The sequence below is a fragment of the Ctenopharyngodon idella genome, chromosome 15 (assembly GCF_019924925.1).
Source record: "Ctenopharyngodon idella isolate HZGC_01 chromosome 15, HZGC01, whole genome shotgun sequence".
Classification (NCBI taxonomy): Eukaryota; Metazoa; Chordata; class Actinopteri; order Cypriniformes; family Xenocyprididae; genus Ctenopharyngodon; species Ctenopharyngodon idella.
Genome location: NC_067234.1, coordinates 18,655,940 through 18,677,055, shown reverse-complemented (window position 1 = coordinate 18,677,055; position 21,116 = coordinate 18,655,940). Strand labels below are relative to the sequence as shown.

Sequence of the window (21,116 nt, the reverse complement as noted above, 5' to 3'; positions counted from 1 at the left end):
TATTCTGATGCGTCGACTTGTAGACGACCCTGTATAATTCACTCTTAGATGAAGCGCTTTTTGTGTAAAAGATCAATTTGGACAAATATTGAAATATGCCATTATTGTGAATGATTGATTGATTGATTAATTGATGCATCTTGTAATTAATTTGATTTTAATCTGGATTGACAGTCCTAATTTATGATAGAACACACCAGCAATATGCTTTCATCTGTGTTCATCTATTATTGTGTTTTTGCGTATTGTGAATTTCCCTGTGTCCCTGTGCTCATTTCTCCAGCTCTCTTCCTCTCTTGAGCCTCTCGCCTCTCCAGGTGCTTTCTCTCTGTTGATTGCCTGTGGCCTCTTGTACAGGGAATGTTAAGTCCTGCCATTTCACCCAGATGCATAAATAATAACAGTAATTACTCGCACAGCAATCAAAGCGTCGCTCCAGCGAGCCGGGGTCTGTCTCGGGAACAAATCGATAGACATCTTAAAAGCCACATTGATTGTGTGGCAAAAAAGAATACACACACACAAACACACTCTAGGATGGGTCTGAGGGGGGAGGGGAGGACAGATAGTGAGTTTAGGAGGGAAAATAGATGTGAATGAGTTCGGCTGGTTGAGAAAACAAGTGGAATTGTGAGTGGTCAACCCTTTATGGGCGTCTTGCTGTTTCATTATTGACAAGCTCTGATTCCTGAATACCTGCACGAGCAGGAGGCATATTCAGAAGAAGTTTTATTTTGTCTGGTTTTCCAGAAACAAATGATTCTTTCTAATTGACAGGCCACAACAGAAAAGGCACAGCAGGCTCAATGCTTACAAGGAACTACCTTCTAAACAGTGGTGGTGTAGTGGTGTTTTAAAATGAGGAGGCAAAGTCCTCATGTTTTTTTCATATATATATATATATATATCAAATGTTAATTTATGTCCCTGTTACACTTAATTTTCCTGGTTAAATAAACATTACATAAAAAGAGACACCAAATACAATTCTATTTTGTATTTTTGCAATAACTATGTAATGTTCTATTTATTAAAGCGAAGTATAAATTTCATCAAGTTAGTGTTTTTACACATTTTTAGATTTATTCCAAAATAATAACTAAAGGCAGTAACAATTTAAACAATATATTTTGTGATATATATTTGTGAACTAATGTTCAGCTTTTCTTTTTAATAGTCAAAACCTACTTTCAGCAGTCATCAAGCTTGTACGGAGCCCCGCACATGACATGCAAGAAAAAAATTACATCGTGCGCACGATTTACTAAAACGTGCTCACAATTTACTATTTCGTTCCCTTGATTTATAAATCATGCGCGCGATTTAGTAAATTGAGGGAACGAATTAGTAAGTCGTGCGCACAATTTAGCCTATGTTTTTTTTCCTGCATGTCATGTCCGGGGCTCCGTAAGCTTGTACACACTGGTAACAGACACAAAGATAGGCTTCAAAATTCATAAAAGTTGCGAAAATCTTGATGGACAAAATGTGTCAGTATCATAAACTTTTGTTGATCACAGAGGTTATTTTTTGCGATAATCCAAAAGTCCATAGGAAAATCTACTGAGTTTTTGTCGAGGGAACCAGTGTGATGCCAACTTCCGGGTTGGCCTACAAAAATATGGCATCACTGCAGCACTCTATTGTTGCCTGGTAGAGTTTACACGGCCACGGTCCTTCACTCCAGCCTCTGTCTGGGTCTCTGAGGTCAACACAGGAGAAAATACATTAACTGTAAGCACAAGACCCCACTTGTTACCTTGTGTCAGAGGTCATGACACGCCATCGTAGATAGAGCCATCCATTCCGGTTAATCCTTGTGACCTCTCAAAAGACAGTAGGGTTCCTTAGGCGGATTACGCAGGTTCAGGAACCTTGAAAGAGGATGATATGCCTGCTTCCAGGCTGCTTGGCCTACACAAGCCAAAGCTCCAGGCCTAGATAGAGGTCTAGGAGCTTAGCCTCCAAGGCCAAAGCCACACCATCTGGGAAATGTGGAGGGGCGTATGGGGTGGGAAATTGATCCTAGGCTGATTAGTATGCAGACCCATCACCTTGCTTCCTCCCCATCTCTTCCTCTGCCTCCTCCTCGTCCTCTTCTCTTGCTCCTCTCCCATCAGTCAGAAGCAGACTGAGAGAGAGTGTTGTGGACAACTGCCCGGACGCCTCATACATATTAAATCCTAGCTATTATTTATATCATGTCTTTCTCTTGCTCTCTCCCGCTCCCTCTCTCTCCCTCTCTTCTTAACCCTCTTCTTAACACTTACCAACAACCTTTTCTCACTTCTTCTATTTCTCATTCCTCTCTCTGGCTCTTTGCAGAGACTTTCTACTGATGTCTGATTTTCAAACGTTTCGTTCTTTTGGGTTCTTGTTATGGCTGTTGAGATGTTAATTTTATACAGGTAATTGATGATAAAATATAAGGATATATATTAAAATATAAAATAAGAATATTTAAATATAAATTAAAACTGCAGTTTGCCTCTCTATAGCCAGGGACGGTTCTAGACCCTTTTTGTCTGTCATCTCAATCCCCCTAAAACTATAATCACCTATGTGAATGTTTGACCAGTGCTGTTTCCCCAATAAAGTTTATCATTTTAGTGTGTTTTTTTTTTAAGTCTTGTCAGTTTAAACATTCAAGTGATTTTAAGCTATTCAAGTGCAAGACGCTGTGAAAGAGAACTTAATGCGGTACTTGCACGCTGTGATAGATCATTTCTGTGCGTGTATGAGCAAATGCACACAAAATTATGTCAAAATGTCAGTCTTAACGAGAATCCATGTAAACACAGTTTTAAGTGAACATAAACCGTTAAGAAAATATTGGAGGTCTGACAATATAATGGATCCGTGCATTAGGTTAATCAAACAACACAAGTAAAAAATTGGATAGAAAGGTAGACCGATTCAATAGAAAGACTGGAATCATTAAATAAATTATACAATTTTTGTATTGACTTGGTACCAATTTAAGTACCAGTAGGCTACATTTGACTTACTATTTAGAAATATAGTGGTACTGATTTAAAAAGGCACCATTTATAGGCAATGGTCTCTTGCTACACATTCTCACTGAGGGCTAAGCCCCCCTGAGGATGAAATCCTAGAACCGCCCCTGTCTATCGCCATCCTTGTTTGAAACGTAAAATCTGCAAAAGTTACTACTTGCAGAGTTATTTCTTTATGTGGGTTGTGCTTCGCACTCCTCCACTGTACGGATGAATCTGTGATCACAACTTAAGAGCCGATCTGACATTGTCAGTGTTGCCAAGTCTGCAGTTTTCCCGCGGAATTAGGCTTCTTTTAAACTTATTGCCACTGGTTGATTTTTTTTTTTTTTTCCAATGGGCTAACACGCCCCCCATCCCTGCCGGAACATACAATTTAAGCACTGTTTTTATATTTTTGGGCTATTTTTCATCGGCCAATGGTTTTGTTGTGCAGACCTGGCAACCCTGATCATTGTACATCGACATGGCAATAAGAAGTGCATCCTACTAGGCGTATGTCCGAAAACATTTCATCTGAAAAAGCAAGTAATATATCTGCTGCATTTGTTCTGACCAAATGAAAAAGTAAATGTTTTAAAATAAAGCACTTTACTGATGTTTAGATCTAACAATTGCTCAGTCAGATCAGATCACTCATTGCAAGTTAGCTAGCTACCTATTGAGCCACTGAAATGCCTTACCTGTTCAGCAGGAAAAAAAGCCATGTCTGCATCAGTCTTCAATCCCTTCAGATCTCTGTATATAATTATTCTTATTTTATCCTGTGATGGCAAAGCTGAAGTTTTTTCTGTGTTGCACCATGAGCCCTACTGTGTCAAGATAAACACAGTTAAACTTGAAAGTGTCTTAAGACACATGCATTCTATTCCATTTCACTGCGTCTAGCTGATTTTGAATGCAAGAACGTGTCCAGTGAACGGCCCCTGACACGGTACTACAGGCGGCCGTAAGGAGCCGTTCACACAGGACGTGTTCTTGTGTTCAAAAACAGGAAGATGGAGAGCAACAAAATGAAAAAGAATGCAGGTGTCCAGAGATTTTTAAAGTTTCACTGTTTTGACTTGAAATAGCCTCTTAAAAAAGCAATGAAATGGATACCATGGGCCATTTTAAATAAAAAAGGTAAATGAAAATTAAAAAGATATAGTTTGAAATAAAAAAAATCTCAGTAATTTGGACAATGTTTTTTACAAAAAGAAATATTTAAAGGAATATTGCAGGTTAAATTAAAGAGAATTTCAGGACCAATTATGTCAGTGTTGACTCAACTGAATCAGTGATCTGTTTATTGAAACTGTCTGAATGAACAGATTCATTGCAGTAAATCAGACTTGCCAATGCTATTCTAGTCCCCCCTATAGTCTCTCCTGCATGCTTTTTCTACAGTTACATTCATTCTTACAAACCCAGTGTCCTCCAGTGGATCCTTTTAATCGAGATTTCCCAAAAGCTTCCTCATGCACCTTAGGTGTCCACTTGCTTCCAAACATCTGAGATCCCATCAGCGCCACTCCAACAAGCTAAACAACCCTCTCCAAGGCATTGTGGATCAGATTAAGCTCTCCAAGACAGACCACCTGTCTGCTGGATTTACCTCCACCTTTACCTCTCAATTAGTCAACACGGGCTTAAAACCCCAAACTCTTCTCAATTCATCCCTCAACTGATCCCCAATTACACAGCCCTGCTTTTCATCCACCGTCTCCTTTCTGCTCTTCCCTCTGTTTGCATGTAACCTGCCTTGCACACACACATTAGTGTCCTTGACGGCCAGCGGAAAATCCTTTAAAATCCCTCCGTAAATGGATCTAATCCCATAATAAATGGCTGTGTCCCACAGACAAGGGTGTGAGGGAGAAGCCGGCCTTTTATCAAGATACTGTAGAATGAAATCTGTCCCACACAGATTACTTTTTTATAGATCCAGGAATTGCAAAATTGCAAATTACACCATTTCTTCACCCTTACTAGTTAAGTAAGGTGTTAAGGGAATATTTAAAAAAAAAAAAAACTGTAATCATGTACTCATCGTGTCTTTTTCTTTTGTGCAACACAAAAGGATATGTTTTGCAGAATGTCCAGGTTGCTCTTTTTTCATTAAAAGAAAGGTCAATTAAAAGTAACATAAAAGTCCATGTGATCATTCCTGTAGTCTTTTAAAGCCATAAAAATAAAATGTGCCAAATGATTAAAAAAAAAAAAAAACATTTTAAAGACATTAACATAATTGTATTTTTTTTCTAATTTTGTCACTTGTCAAATCTTGTTCATGTTTCTGATTTAAAAAATAAATAAATAAATAATTGAATATTTTACCTGCTGCATTTTATAAAATGTAACTCAAAAAGAAAAGAAACTCAAAATGGGTGAGCTTTATAAAACTTAACACACCAACCATGTATAGACTAAACAATATTATAGAAATTAAATGATATGATGATTCAAATTCTTTTTACCTCCTTCCGTGGAACACAAAAGCATGTCCAAGCTGCTTGTTACCATACAAACAAAGTGGAAAGTGGACCAAGATGGTCAAGATCCAAAGGTGCAAAAAACGCATTAACAAAAGAGGAGTACCAATCTATTGAGTACCAAACTATTGAGGAAAATGAGTTAAAGCAAATAAAAGTCAAGATATTTCTTAATTTTCCTTCAAAGAACCAGGCTTCCTACTTTCTTGGAAAACCTCGATATATGACGTAGTCTAATTTTAAAAGTGTGATTTCTAGACCTGGAGGAGAAGTTGAGCCAAACTCTAAGCATTTTAGCATGTAGAAATTTACTAAAAAAAATTTTTTTAAAAATCCTCATCTTTAGTTCTTTCTTATCCATTCAATCTTGAACAACCGGAAGAGTCATGTAAATTCATTGGTTAAAAAGAGTGGGAAGCTTAAAAGTAAAAATTCTTCTGTAAATGAAATTGACAGAAACTAGGAATGTTGGGCCCCTGAAAATTGTACTGAACAATGGGGGGCCTTGGAGTCAAAAAGATCTTGACCATCTTGGTCCCCTTTCCACTTTTGTTTGTATGGTAAAAAGATGCTTTTGTGTTCCACGGGAAGAGGAAAATGGATTTGAATGACATGAGGGTGAGTAAATGATGACAGAACTTTTATTTTTTTCTGAACTATTCCTTTAAAGGGTTAGTTCACCCAAAAATGAAATTCTGTCATTTATTACTTACTCTCATGTCGTTCCACACCCGTAAGACCTTCGTTCATCTTCAGAACACAAATTAAGATATTGTTGATGAAATCCGATGGCTCAGTGAGGCCTTCCATTTAGAGCAAAGCCATTCAAACTCTTAAGGTCCATAAAGGTACTAAAAACATATTTAAAACAGTTCATGTGACTACAGTGGTTCAACCTTTATATTATAAAGCGGCAAGCATACTTTTTGTGCGCCGACTTTTCAACTATCTATATGGGCCGATTTTAAAATGCTGCTTCATGAATCTTTTGTTTTTGAACCACTGAACTCACATGAACTGATTTAATTATGTTTTTAGTACATTTATGGACCTTGAGAGTTTGAATGGCTTTGCTCTCAATGCAGGCCTCACTGAGCCATCAGATTTCATCAACAATATCGTAATTTGTGTTCTGAAGATGAACGAAGGTCTTACGGGGTGTAGAACAACATGAGAGAGAGTAATAAATGACATTATTTTCATTTTTGGGTGAACTAACCCTTTAAGAACGATTTGTAGGTTTTACTCTTGTTCATTTGTATAACATTAAGTCTATACATGGTTGGTGTGTTAAGTTTTATGAAACTCTCCTGTTTTGAGTTTCTTATATGTTTTGTAAAATGCAGCAGGTAGAATATTCAGTCATGGTCATGGTACACCATAATTAATGTTTTATGTGTAGCATTGCTTTTATTTCTCTCAGATGTTTGCTTCTCCAGCGTAAGGGTTTAGGAATATGTGTGTGCTTGTGTACACTTGCGCATTACAAATGTAGGAATAGCTATAGATGATCTTGTTTTTTTTTTCAAGGTCTCTCATTGGTTGTTAGCCAATATGTTGTGATCTATGTCATGTTTCTTAAATGAATGTTACTCTGAATTGATCTGTGTGCATGTGTATGTATGTGTGTATCTGTCTGCTCAGGTTGAGTTGACTGGCAGTAGCGTGTTCGATTACATCCACCCTGCGGATCATGTTGAGATGGCAGAGCGTCTTGGCATTCGGCCACACCTCCGGGCGGAGGCAGGCTGTCAAATGTCCCATGAGAGTGCTTCAAGCTCCGCCTCTGCATCCTCACTGGCTGGCACCCCTGAACCAGGTAACACGCCTTCAGAGGTCTAGTTTTATCTAACTCTTATTTTTCCAGTACTTATGAAGACTCTAAAAATATACTGTAACTTTCAGGACTCAAATCATATAATGAAACTGCACAGAGTGAAACTTTTTGTCATCAATAAGATACATAACCACCCACATACACTATTCGGTGTTGGCACACCAAATCCCATCAGATCTTGTGCTGATCCTAGGTAGAACACCAGCTGCTCTGTAGGAAAGTGCTGTCTCTCATTGTCAAGAGGGTATTTGCATAGAAGGCTTAAAGCCCAGCAGCCAAAACCGCTTGTTTAATTCTAAGGGTCAGAGAGAGAGGGTGGAAAATGATCATGAAAAACAAAAATATTACTGCTTTGGGTGCAATAAACCTTGACAAACATTATAAGGAGACCACAGGAAAAAATAAAATTATAGTTCTTTCCTGCGTATTTGTTCACATTGGTTGTTCTGAGCTACACCAACCCGAACTCTTGAAAAAACATAACTCTTCATACGATTTGACTGAGTCATATGAAAACAAAAAATGCAATTTTGGTAACACTTTAGATTAGGGAACACATTCATTATTGACTAGTTGCTTGTTAGCTTGCATATTACTAGAATATTGGCTGTTTATTAGTACTTATAAAGCACATATTAATGCATGACCATATTCTGCATCCCTTAATCCTACCCAATACCTAAACAACCACCACAACAACCAACTTTCTTACTATCAATAAGCAGTAATTGGGAGTTTATAGAGGAAAAACTCCTAGTTAATAGTGAATATGTGTTCCCTAATCTAAAGTGTTACAAATTTTAAGGAAAAAAAAATCATGAAGGTCCACCCCTAACCTTAACCCTCAACCCCAATGTACAAATAAGATTGTAAAAACTCATACGAATTCACCAAAACATAAAATAGTTAGGATTTGCCATGAGAGTATGCTGGCTGTCCATCTGTTACTTTTTGTGTTCATGTCAGATCTGTGGACAGTGAAATATTGTTCTAAGGGTGGATATCTTTGTGTTGTGTGTTTTCCCCTGTAGCACCATCCAGCCCCTGTTCTCCAGTCAGTGAGTTGTCAGAACGTGGCTTCTTCATCCGGATGAAATCCACCCTCACCAAGCGTGGCCTCCACGTTAAATCCTCTGGCTATAAAGTGAGTCCTTCATGTGGGATATGTTACATGTGTAAGGATTGTAAAATGTACAACAAACGTAAGGATTTTCTTGTTTAGTCCTCTTGTGTAGTTCACCCAAAAATTAAAATTCTGTCATCATTTACTCACCTTCAAGATGTTCCAAACCTGTATGAATTTCTTTCTTCAACACAAAAGAAGATATTTTGAAGAATATGGGTAACCAAACAGTTGATGGGCCATACTATGGAAGTCAGTGGGGCCCATCAACTGTTTGGTTACCCATATTCTTCAAAATATCTTCTTTTGTGTTCAGCAGAAGAAAGAAATCCATACAGATTTGGAACATCTTGAAGGTGAGTAAATGATGACAGAATTTAAATTTTTGGGTGAACTATCCCTTTAAGACTACACAAGAAAATCCTTACATTTGTTGTGCATTTTAATTCAGTGTGATTAAACATCTTAATTTGAATAAATGACTGTTAATGCTTCTGTTTTGAACGATGTGAACATTCGCATCCCATTAAAGCAACAGAATTTTTTTACAAAGAGGTGTTCTAATATCTTTTCTGTCGCACAGTGAAACTGGAAAAATTGGATAACCAATAAGATTTGCGCTTTTGGTCACATGCCCAGAGCTGCTGCTGTTACATAAAACTATAACTTGGTTGACGCTCATGAACACTGAATATTTTGCTAAGCAAATAGCAGAAGAAGAATCTGCAATGGCTGTCTTGTCTCTGTACTCTTGTACCGTATTTTCCAGAAATAGTCGCACCGAGTCAAAAGTGCATTGTAGAAAGAAAAAAGCACAGATACGTCGCAGCAGTGTTTAAGTCACTTTTTATTACATCCATGTAAAATACTGGTAAATAAAACAAAATGTTTACAAAAAAAAAAAAAAATCATTATAAACAACATATAAACTCCAAGCCTAAACTAATTTAAAGCAAAACTGAATTACCACACAAACTGTTAAAAATTAAGGTGAGGAGAGATTAAAACTGAAGCCCATTAATTGCAGCATGTTTTAGATAATAAAAAAACGCTATATATATATATATATATATATATATTCTGTAAAATATGCTATTTGGTGTAATTTACAGCATAGTGAATACAAAAATCTAAATACATATAAATACTGTTTGACTAGAATATTAGCATTTAATAATTTTTATGATTGATTGAATGATTTCATAAACTGAACTGCTCATTTAATTCCGGTGAATTCAGGTGATTCATGTGACAGGTCGGATACGGTGTCGGCCAGCCCTGGTGCCAGGCTCCTCCCGCCCCTTGCATCGGCCAATGGGATTGGTTGCTCTGGCTCACACGCTTCCGCCCTCCACACTCAATGAGGTGCGCATGGAAAGTAACATGTTTGTCTTCCGCGTCAACATGGACCTGCAGATCACCTACTGTGAAAACAGGTAACCTCCCAGCATGCCTTTCAGTCTCAGTTACATTGGCTGAATCCCAAATGGCACACTTCTATGCACTTTCGGTCTTGTGGACTTAGAATGGCTGCCGTGTACGCGTGTCCGTTAAGTCCACGAGACCGTAGGGTGTCCCATTCATCATTTTAGGTTTCAGAAGGGTGCTTGCGAGTGCCCCCTTTGCGGCTGCTATGCGCCCTCGATGCGCACTTCAGCTGAGCCCGGAAGTTTGTGAACTATGCAGAGGACTTTATCTGGCAGTCAAAGTGGCATTACGTCACGAAAGTGCAGACTCAGAGGAAGACCGTGAGGGTTTAGGGTGCCATTTGGGATTCAGCCAATATCTCTAGCTACCTTTGCCATAGTACCTTTGCCATTTATGCTTTTACAGCTCTTTGGTAAACAATTGTTGTTTTTAAAAAGTGCTCTATAAATAAACTTTGATTTGCTCTGATAGTGTTTGCCCAAAATTGTCAGAGCTTGTTTTCTCTGATTGGACATGTTGAATCGGCACTTGTTGGGTTGTGGAATGTCTGAGAAGTGACGTGCTGTATTCTGGTGATTGTCTGCATTGGTAGGTGTCTGTTGGTGCAGTGTGAACTGGCCTTTATATGTGTCCTTGTGTGGGTTTTGTAGGATTTCGGAGTATATGGACCTGAGCCCAGCTGAGGTGGTTGGACAAACCTGCTACCATTTTATCCATGCAGAAGACCTGGACACCGTCAGGCAGAGCCATGAAGACTGTAAGCCTGTCAGGATTTGTGCTCTTTTTTTTTTCACCTCCCTATCCCTCAAATATTTATATTTTATGTATTTCATGTCATGAACTTGATCACGCTTTTGGGTTTTATCTTGTCATAATGACCAACAAACTGTTAGACTTTACCTATGATGTAGGGCGATAAGGAAATATGAAGATCTTTTGTGAAGGTGGCAGCATAAAAGGAATGGAAAGGGGGAAAAAAAGAAAATTTTGTTAATTTGAACAGCTCATCAGTAAAGAACAGTTGTATCTGTTTTGTCAGTTTAAAGGGATAGTTCACCCAAAAATGAAAATTTTGTCATCACATACTCACCTTCAAGTTGTTCCAAACCTGTATAAGTTTCTTTCTTTTATTGAACACAAAATAAGATATTTTGAAGAATATTGGTAACCAAACAGTTGACGGTAGCCATAGTAGGAAAAAAAAAAAATACTATGGAAGTCAATGTCCATCAACTACCATCAACTGTCTGGTTACCAACATTCTTCAAAATATCTTCTTTTGTGTTCAACAGAAGAAAGAAAATCATACAGGTTTGGAACAACATTTTCATTTTTGAGTGAGCTATCCCTTTAAGAGCCTGAAGCTGCTGTTTACAATTTGACAACAGCGCCCCCTAGCCAAATAAACAAATTGTGTAACTCACAACCATGTATCTTTTTTTTGCCATCTCATGTGGGGTTTGGATTTTCAAACCTAATATTTAATCTGACTTCTTTCTTTCTCTCTTAGTGCTGCGGAAAGGGCAGGTTGTGACGGGGTATTATAGGTGGCTGCAGAGGAGAGGAGGGTATCTGTGGATTCAGTCCTGTGCCACCGTGTCCATTAACCACAAAGCGCCCCATGAGCGTAACGTCATCTGGGTCAACTATGTGCTCAGGTCAGCTTCCTAGTGACCTTATGTGTTTGTGTTTTTGAGTGTTGTGCTACAGTATAAAAAAAATATGTTAATGTGATGAGAGTTTCCACAGTGCCCCTTGTAAACGCTGTTCCTCTCCATCTGTCTACAGTAATCTTCATCACACACACACACACGTTCAAAGAAGTCAGACAAAAACAAGAAAAAAATTGGCTGAATTTCAGTGATAATTGGACTGGTGATATATAATTACACCAAATGGATGTCAAAATTTTCTGGCTGAATGGTGTTTTAGTTAATTAGCTTTGTAATTACGATAGCTAATTAACTTCTATAGCACCCTGCTGGAGCCATGTTCATGTTCAGAAGGGCTTTTCTAGTATATGTGTGTTTGTGTGTGTGTGTGTTTGGAAGCGGTATCACAAGTGGGTACCTCTATTACCACACTGTTATTCTCTGTGAGGAGGAAACTCTATAGCTATGTTCCAAAATCTTCCTAACCGTCATGAAACCTGGGACTGATTTGGAACTTTCTACATAGTCAGCAAAGGTCATTTATTGGCACTAAACAAAGTTCTCATGCACAGATGCTTGGTTATGTTTACAGTTGATGCCAATAGAGTTTGCAACTAGCATATGTTGCCAAGCTAACAATTATGTAAGTATAAAATACATAACGCACACATTTTGGGTCAAATACAACTAATGTATTGATATGTTTCAGCACTTCTCTTGATTTGTCTGCCATCTTGGATTTTTCATTGAGCTTGTTGCAAAACATTCTCGGATTCCCAAAAATCAATGTATTTTTAGACCACAGTTAAAGGAAGGAAGACAAATGCTGGACCATACATAAACTACAACAAGATGAGATAAAAAATACGTCATATAAACACACTATGCAACTGGGTGATACATGAGATGCTGTCTTGCCAAATTACTTGCCAAACAAGTGATTTTAAAGTTGAATGAAACAAGTAGCATCAGATCTTTTTTCTGTATTGTGACAAATAATCTGAATGAAAGGGGTCATTGAAAAAATGTAGCATACGGGGCAACTGATGGTGGGGTTTAAGTGGACTAAAGGCGCTTTTCCATTGCGTGGAACGACTCGGCTCGGCTCGCTTTACTTTGGCTCGGTTTGCTTTTCCACTGCAGTTAAGTACCGCTTCAAAGTGGATGGGTTTATAGACTGATCATTATAGTTGTGCTGCCACCTCATCTACTAACTTTTTTCAAGTTGTGTGCGACGTTAATTACGTTTAAAAATTTGTACGAACAAATCATACTGCGGTGGCTGTTGCTGACTGTTTAAATCTAGCGGGTTTGATGTCTCTTGTCGCAAATCCAATGCTGCTGGTAGTGACGATTCTCTCTGACCAATCAGTGATCTGCAGTATTTACACATTTACACATTTAGTATTGGTACGGTGGTACTAAAAAAAGTACCAGGTACTAGGTACTGTACACAGTGGAAAACCCCCCAAAAGTGAGCCGTACCGAGCCATACCATGCAGTGGAAAAGTGCCAAAAATGATTGGAGTAGTCCGACTTTGTGTTTGGAGCGTGTCTATGATGCCTTAAAGTGTTCCCTAATTAGACAGCTCACCTAAATTTTTTGAACAGGCACTATATGAGGTAGGGATGCACTATTATGACAAAAATCATTGCGATTATTAATTACGATTATCACAATTTACATTGAATGTTTTGAAAAGCTTTATACAATTGTCATATTTTTGTATAAAAATAAAAAACAAGCTGAAAACACTCTTCCTGAAATTATTTTATTGCTTTTCTATAGCATTAAGCCTCAAATGTAAGTTGGTTTGATTTCATATGTGTCATTTTCCTGGTTGCATTTGCACCGCCAATAGGAACTCTGAAGTGACAAACTGCGCTTGTTGTTGTGACTTTTATTTTGACAGCTCTGAGAACAGCTCAGCCAGAGCCCGAGCACAGTGCTCGCATTCTCAGTCTTCATTAGTTTATGATCTGTTTAACAGTCCTGTCTAATATGTTATTAGATAGAACTGTTATACAAAGAAAGTAGACAGCATATGAAAAAGTATTGGCTTTTGCGCGTGTGGTTGATGCCCAGTGTCGCTAGCTGAGCAGAAATACATAATCATGTCTCGCTTGGTCCACTCGAAGTCGCTCTAGATTTTCTCCTTAGCATAAGGTTGAGAGGTCCATCTATCACTGTTTTCCATGTTTGTACAGTTAGTTTGTGGAGTAAATATATAGGCTGTGTACATGGCTTTTTAAAAATGGCGGGTACTGGTGTTTCACGTGCCCAATCAGCATACACTTACATCACTAGTAGTTCCTTTTGTGCTGGGTTAGACCTTTAACACTCTGAAGTAGTCGTGATAACATGCTTTAAACACACATCGTCGTGAGCATGCAGAATAATGTAAGTGGATATATATATTTTTTGTAATCGCGCCTTTGAGCGATTACGAAATCATGGCATCCATAATCATAATCGCGTTTAGAAATTCGATTAATTGCGCAGCCCTAGTACCTCATATAGTACAACCTCCTGTTGTGTGATTCAGCCATACTAAATGATTGGAGAACACTGTTAACCTGTGGCGCAGGGTTTAGCATTTAAACTATCAAATGTGTAAAGCTCTCTAAGGTAAACTGCTTGCACTCTTTTATCTGTATTTTCAGTCGACCAGAGCTGCCAGACATGCCTCTGGACTTATTACAACTCCCAGAAAGCCTGAGGGCAGAGCGGCTTCAAGCAAGCTCCTCCCCACGTGACACCTCTCCAAAGGCACAAGGTACGCTCTTAGCCCCACACACAATTATCCATCCATACACTGGTAATGAGTTACTCAACAGCCCGAATCAGCAGAGTTATCTTTTCTCCAGGCTCCACGGCGACACAGCCATTGAAAGGCAGGTCTGAGACGGACCACAAAGGGAAGGAACCCTTTTCACACACTGCTGCCAGCCAATCAGAGGGCACCAGGAAGAGATCGCACCAGTCTGACGCTGAAAGTGGCCCTCACGAGGCGAGGAGGCGGATTGAGGTGTTCCGTCAGAGAGATGACAGCCCATGTACCTCCTCGGACCAAGCCAGCGACAGCGAGGTGGAAGAGGACGATGAGAGAGAGAGCGTGTGGGACCACAACCCCACCAGCAAACGGGTGAAGAGCGAAGAGGGGGCACTGAAACAAGGCAATGGGGCCAATGGAGCAGGTAAGATCCACAACGGCCGCGCTGTGATCCAGCATCTTAAGAGCGTGGTGACCAGTTCCGGGTCGAATATTAAGACTGAACAAGAAGTGATAGGAACTGTAGGTGTAGGTTCTGGGAGGCGCTGGAGCCAACCTCAGCCCGGCAGTGTAGGAACCAATGGCAGCAGTCCACCTTCCCAACCTCCAAACTCCACCCCGACAGAAGCTCCACCCAAGGGTCTGTTCAACCCACCATCCCCAACTCTGTCTCCACCCATCTCAGCCTCGTCCCTGCCCAGAGATGACAGGTCCATCCACGGAGGGCGCGCTCCAGACTTCGAGCTACTGCAGAGACTGACTGCGAGTGGGGCTGCGGGACGTGTGCTCTTTCACCCCCTGGCTCTTGGCCCACAGGGGCCTCAGAGTCTTTACGCTCCCAGCACCATTCGCTACGCCCCACCTGAGATGCCTACAGCTCACTCTGATGGGCACCGTTCAGACCACGTGGCCAAAACCCCCACTTTCTTTCCTCACCTGCAAAGGATCGCATCTCTGCCTCCTTTTAGTGGCTTTTCTCCAGCCGAACCCACCTTTCCTCCAACTCTGCCCTTCTGTATGAACGGACTGAGGGGGGCGGCAGGGACAGACGAGGATTGAGGGAGAAAGACAGAAAAAAAAATGTAAAGGAGAGGTGGAAGAGATTGTAAAGGACAGGGCACAACGTTGAGAGAGGAACTTGAGGTTTGTTAAACAGTCTTCCCAGAATCCTCTCCAGACTTTTCTCTGTTAATTTGTTAGTGTGTCTTCCTCTCTCTGGACAAGCAGTCAAAGCCATACTGAACATATGAAGGACTTCATGCAACTTACACAGAGGGGCCAACATTGAGGTCTGAACCATTGGGAATATACAGAGCCATCATTGGATAGGAGACTCTTTGATGAGGGGTGCGTACTAAGGTCCTGTTTGACCCCCGGGAGATGAGCCCACCTATAATTTTTTCCCAATAGTCCCAATGAATATAAGAAACCACACAGGAATATGCAAGTATGGACAGAAGGTGTATGGCGGAAGTTGCCAAATAAGACATTCCTAAGGAAACGATACATAAGAAAGCACAGTCCACAGGTCCCTGACTGACAGAGGGATCATACTGAAAATGAACAGTGTAGAATTTTCATTTTTGTAAAAAAAATTATTGTCTTTAAACATCTAAAAAGAATCACTTGAAAAATGATTAATTCAAGGTCATAGCCATATATAGACAACACTGAATTGAGAGACTTCACACGTGCAAAGGCCCCAAAAATGTTTTTTCTTTACCCACAAGTCATAAGCAAATATCATGGACTATCTTCCTATAAGAAATTTGGAGGGTTTGGGGAGGTGGTGGGCGGGGTGGGTATGGTTAAGTGTGTCTGTTTGTCATGTATCATGTCCAAGCACTTATAGTATATTGTTGCATACACGTAGCACTTCATCCATGGCCAGACATTCTAGTTCTCTTACTGTATAAAACCACAGGAATTACGTTTACAGCAGAAATGTGAAGATTATAGAAACCGAAGTGTGGAGAACACTGCCTGTTATATAAAGGTGTAATGTTTTATTTTAAAAAATAAAATGCTCATTGGAAGAATATCACACACCCTGTTAAGCCCAAGTCATATTTCACTCAAAAATCCAAAGATATAAATAAATTATATTTTGCTTGTCCAATCCTGCTCCTGGAGGGCCACTGTCCTGCAGAGTTCAGCTGCAACCCTAATTAAACACTAATCAAGGTCTTACTATAGGCTAGAAACCTCCAAGCAGGTGTGTTGAGGCAAGTTGGAGCTGAACTCTGCAGTGGCCCTCCAAGACCGAGTTTAGACAGCACTGCCTTACGGGACTGTGCCCAATTTTCATTAAAATAATACCGCAAGGAACATGTCCCTGAAAATAAGCTTCATAAAATATGCTCATTTTCTTTAAGCAAAATATAATTTCATTTTTTGTCTTTTGATTTTGGGGTTAAATGTGGCCTGGACATTGTAGGATTCACCCCTCTATGTAAAGCTGAGGCACAGGAGCTCTGTTCCAAAATCTAGAGAGGTGCCTATCATTGTAATGCATCTTACGGGCTCCTGACATGAGGCTGTTCCATAGACAGTAAAACTGACATACCTCATTTTGACCTGATTCAAAGATAGTATCTTATTTCATTGTGGATCCCAGAATGCATTGCAGCAATATTTGTGTATACAGTACTATGTATTCTTTGTGCTCATTTTTAAAGGTGCAGTATGTAATATTGACAGCTAGCAGTTGAAATGGGTACTGCAGTCCAAATTCAAAATATTGGAGAGAGTTGTTTCCCCGCCCTCTCCTCCTCAATCTGGCAACCCGAGTGAGCGTCAAGTCTGAGGACTCGCAACAGCTTAAGTCGTTTTACGCCTGTCATTTACACTATGCCTCCATTTTCGAACATCGAAAACAGAGATTTTTGAAAACGCTGCAGGGCCTGTTTTAGTTTGAAAACGCCAAGGTTGCGTTTCAGTGTAAACAGACCAAAACGGAGACTTTTGAAAATGATGCCGTGGCTGTCCACGTTCGTATCCTTGACGACCGTGTAAACAATAACATGGAGACTGAACTGCAATCTTTGCTGGCTTTGTTGTCATTTTAGCAGCCATTGTGCAGTTAAACTGTACATTTTTTTAATATGCAGCTGCCTACATGCGCAAGAGGAAACTGTTTACACTTGTACGCGCATGCCCAGTGTGTATGAACAGTCATGTGATATGCGTTTTCGGTCGTGTAGTGTAGACGGAGATAGTTTCTGAAACGCTGTGGAAGCGCCAGTGTAGAAACACTGTTTTAAAACAAAAACGCACTGGTGTAAATGGGGCCTTACACAAGATGATGAGTTGATTTATCCGTGTGTTAATATGCTCCCATTCATAGAGATTTTTAGATGGATGCCGAGGCTTTTTCGGTCAGGTAGAATCTGCGATCTCTGACCCAGTTCGTTTGCTGACTTCTCTGGCTGCAATACGCTGTTGGCAACCCAGGGTGTCAAAATACTATTGGGTAAAATGGCAGTGGGCGGGATCACCCGGACTAAAACAAAAACAGACTTTCCAACGCAGATTTTAAAATAGAATAACTGGCCATAGCAATGTATATGAAACATGTATGTGAACTTAGCATGTTTCCTAAATCTCTGCAAACATATTATGGTATTTTTATGCTTTAGTACAGTCAAAAAATTACATACAGCACCTTTAAAGTACTGTTAGCAACATGCAAACATCAAATTATTGGAAGAATTTTCTTTATTGTACTTTCTGTCTGTGTAGACCACAGATGGCGAGGCAGCTCGCAAGATTATAGAACAGAGTCAGGGTGTAAAATAAGGTTTATGTACTATACAGACATAATTAATATTATATCCTAATTGTTTTTAAAACCCTGAAATTAAACATGCCTATTATGAGTTTGTAAAGTACCAAATCTATGTCTAGTTCTGCAAAAACATAGCTAAAGATACAGAGCTAGCTTTCTCAGATGTCAAAATTAAGGTTTGTACCTTTCATGAAACAGTATAGGTACCTTTCACAAGAATGAATAGATAACAAATTTCAGATTGCAATCACTAAAATAGTTTTATGAAGAAAAAATACGGATGTTGTAAGTGCACCACAAAAACAATATCAAGTTCTGGTAACTGAATAAACCACAATGAAGATAACAGGATGTGGTTTAAGCAGTAACTAATTACAATAGGACAGATACAAGCTTCACCATGTGAACATTTTCTTGGTTTTTCAATTTTTCGTGTATGCGGGTTTCTCTGCCCATGCAGTATTACCAGATATGATGGTTTTCAGTAGCACTAAATGATATGAGATGTTTTTTATTTGTATTTGTGATTGAGTATGAATGTGTAAATAGTTGAGAGAGAGAATCAGTCTTGAAACATCAGCACATGAGTTGGTGTTCCCTTAACCTTTGCCATCACTGTGACTCTAACTTCTTTATGATGAGATGTTTGTGAAAATACAGCGCCATGAGCATTGAATGAAAATGATACACTGTAAAAATGATTATTATGATAATCCAAACCACAATAATAAACTCTATTCCAATAATGGAGCGTTTCTTTGTGCCATGTGATTTTGTTCTTTACATATTCAAACTTGACCCGTCGAGATGCATCAGGTTTGATGTCAATGACACCAAATACCAGTGGTTCATGAATAAAGAAATTAAAAGGGGTTTGGGAGTGAATAAATGATGAGAGTTGAAACAAAAATACAATTCTGTCATTATTTACTGATTTTGTTCCAAACCCACGACTCCTTTTTATTGCACAAAAGGGGAATTTTTGAAAACATTTGTACTGGTTGCTCATAGTTTAGAAAATCTGGATAGATTTCCATACTCTGGTCACTCTTTTTACAATGAATGAAGACTTTCAAGCTTCAAAAAAGCACCACAAAGGTCATAAAGTGGTTCCATATGACTTGTGCAACCAGATCAGTAGACCAGTTTTGTGAACCATATCAAACAATTCATTAAAAAGATATGACTCAAAAGAATCATTCATTCATTACTATTGATCAACTCATATATCACTATTTTTATGCAAAGGAGGTGAATTTTAAGAGTTTTAGAGAACAACCACAACATAAATTTCACTCTGATTCTCACACAGGCTATCATATAACTTTAGAAGCCTTTGAGTATAGTACTTTTTTTTTTTTTTTTTTTTGAAGCTTTGAAATTCTTGTATTGAATGAAAAAGTTCCACCAGCACACTGTTCAAAATGTATACTTTGATGTTTCAAAAAAAGAAAGTATGTACAGGTTTGGAAAGACGTGAAATGATGCCAGAATTCTTTTTTAAGAGAGGTATCCCTTCAAGGGTGTTTTCACACTTGTCAGGTTTGGTTCGATTAAAATGTTAGTGATGTTGATTTGAATAATTGTGAAGGCTGCCATCTGAACTATGGTGCAGACCAAACAAGCGGGCCAGGAGTGCTGACAAGATGGGTCTCAGTCCGCTTCCAATCAAACTCTGCTGAGGACCTCTCCGGTTCTACTCGCATCGCTCAGGGATGCGTTTCCCAAAAGCATCGTTAGCTAACTATGGTCGCAAGTTCCATTAATCTCCATTAATGTTGGTAATGACGGAACTTGCGACCATAGTTGCTTTTGGGAAATGCGCCCCAGAGAGGGATTCGAACCGGCATGGGAGGCAGGTGGGCTAACAAGGACGCTAAAGAAGACATCATGCCGCTATCCATGACCTCACTCCCATCTGGGTCACGGCACCAATGTATAGTGATGGGCACTTTCGAAACACTGCTTCATGAAGCTTCAAAACCTTTACAAATCTTTTGTTTCGAATCAGTGGTTCGGAGCACGTATGAAACTGCCAAAGTCACGTGATTTCAGTAAACAAGGCTTTGTTACATCATAACTGATTCGAAATGTTTCGAAATTTCAGTGGTTCAATTTCATGAGACATTTGTATAATTAAAAGGAATAATAGTAATTAATAGTCTCTTATTGGCCTGTTTAGCCAAGCCAATCAAGTTTGTAATAGCTGTTTTTATGCATGTTTGGCCTGAGTTTTTTTTGCGCTTAAACTGTTTTGACCAGCAGGCGTCACCAGCGTGTGGGGTTTCAAACGCTTCGAAACAGTGAATCATTTTGCGAAGCAATTGGTTCAATTGATTCAAAGCATTGAAAAGCTTTGTTTCTCCCATCACAATGTAACCCCTCTGGTTCTATTCGCACTGTTCCGAGAGGGATCTGAATCAGCGTTTCTGGCATGGGAGGTGGCCGTGCTAACAAGGACTCTAAAGACCGCAGCCTCTAGTGTCAACCGCTAGTGCGCCTCTTGAGGCCAGGGGATTGAGGTTTACTCGAACAGCTCTTATTAGTCATCATCCGTTACACACACCCCCCTCTAAACCTCACTCCCATCCGGGTCATGGCACCAATGTAACCCCTCCAGTTCTACTCTCACCGCTCCGAGCAGGATTCAAAACTGGTGTTTCCTGCGTGAGAGGCGGGCATGTTAACAAGGACACTAAAGACTGCAGCCTCTAGCGTCAATCGCTAGTGCGAATCTTGAGGCCAGGGGAGTGAGGTTTATTCGCACAGCTCTCACTAGCTGGCCTCCGTTACACTCAACCCCCTAAACCTCATTCCCATCTGGGTCACAGCACCAATGTAACCCCTCTGGTTCTACTCACATCGCTCCGAGCGGGATTCAAAACCGGCATTTACTTCATGGGAGGTGGGCACGTTAGCAAGGACACTAAAGACTGCAGCCTCTAGCGGCAGTCGCTAGTGCGAATCTTGAGGCCAGGGGAGTGCAGGTTTATTCGCACAGCTATCACTAGCTGGCCTTCTTTA

At 39.7% G+C, this 21,116-nt stretch overlaps 1 protein-coding gene across 2 annotated transcripts in view; it reads left to right on the top strand.

The window, feature by feature from the left end:
• npas1 (neuronal PAS domain protein 1) overlaps positions 1 to 18,840 on the top strand; it is a 51,595-nt gene extending 32,755 nt beyond the window's left edge. For both annotated transcript variants that reach the window (XM_051863831.1, XM_051863832.1), the window contains exons 6-12: positions 7,136 to 7,310; positions 8,360 to 8,472; positions 9,691 to 9,887; positions 10,530 to 10,636; positions 11,390 to 11,537; positions 14,196 to 14,308; positions 14,400 to 18,840. In XM_051863831.1, coding sequence (XP_051719791.1) covers positions 7,136 to 7,310; positions 8,360 to 8,472; positions 9,691 to 9,887; positions 10,530 to 10,636; positions 11,390 to 11,537; positions 14,196 to 14,308; positions 14,400 to 15,364 — 1,818 coding nt within the window. In that variant the 3' untranslated portion in view covers positions 15,365 to 18,840. The remainder of the gene's footprint in view (positions 1 to 7,135; positions 7,311 to 8,359; positions 8,473 to 9,690; positions 9,888 to 10,529; positions 10,637 to 11,389; positions 11,538 to 14,195; positions 14,309 to 14,399) is intronic.
• Positions 18,841 to 21,116: the final 2,276 nt, after the last annotated feature.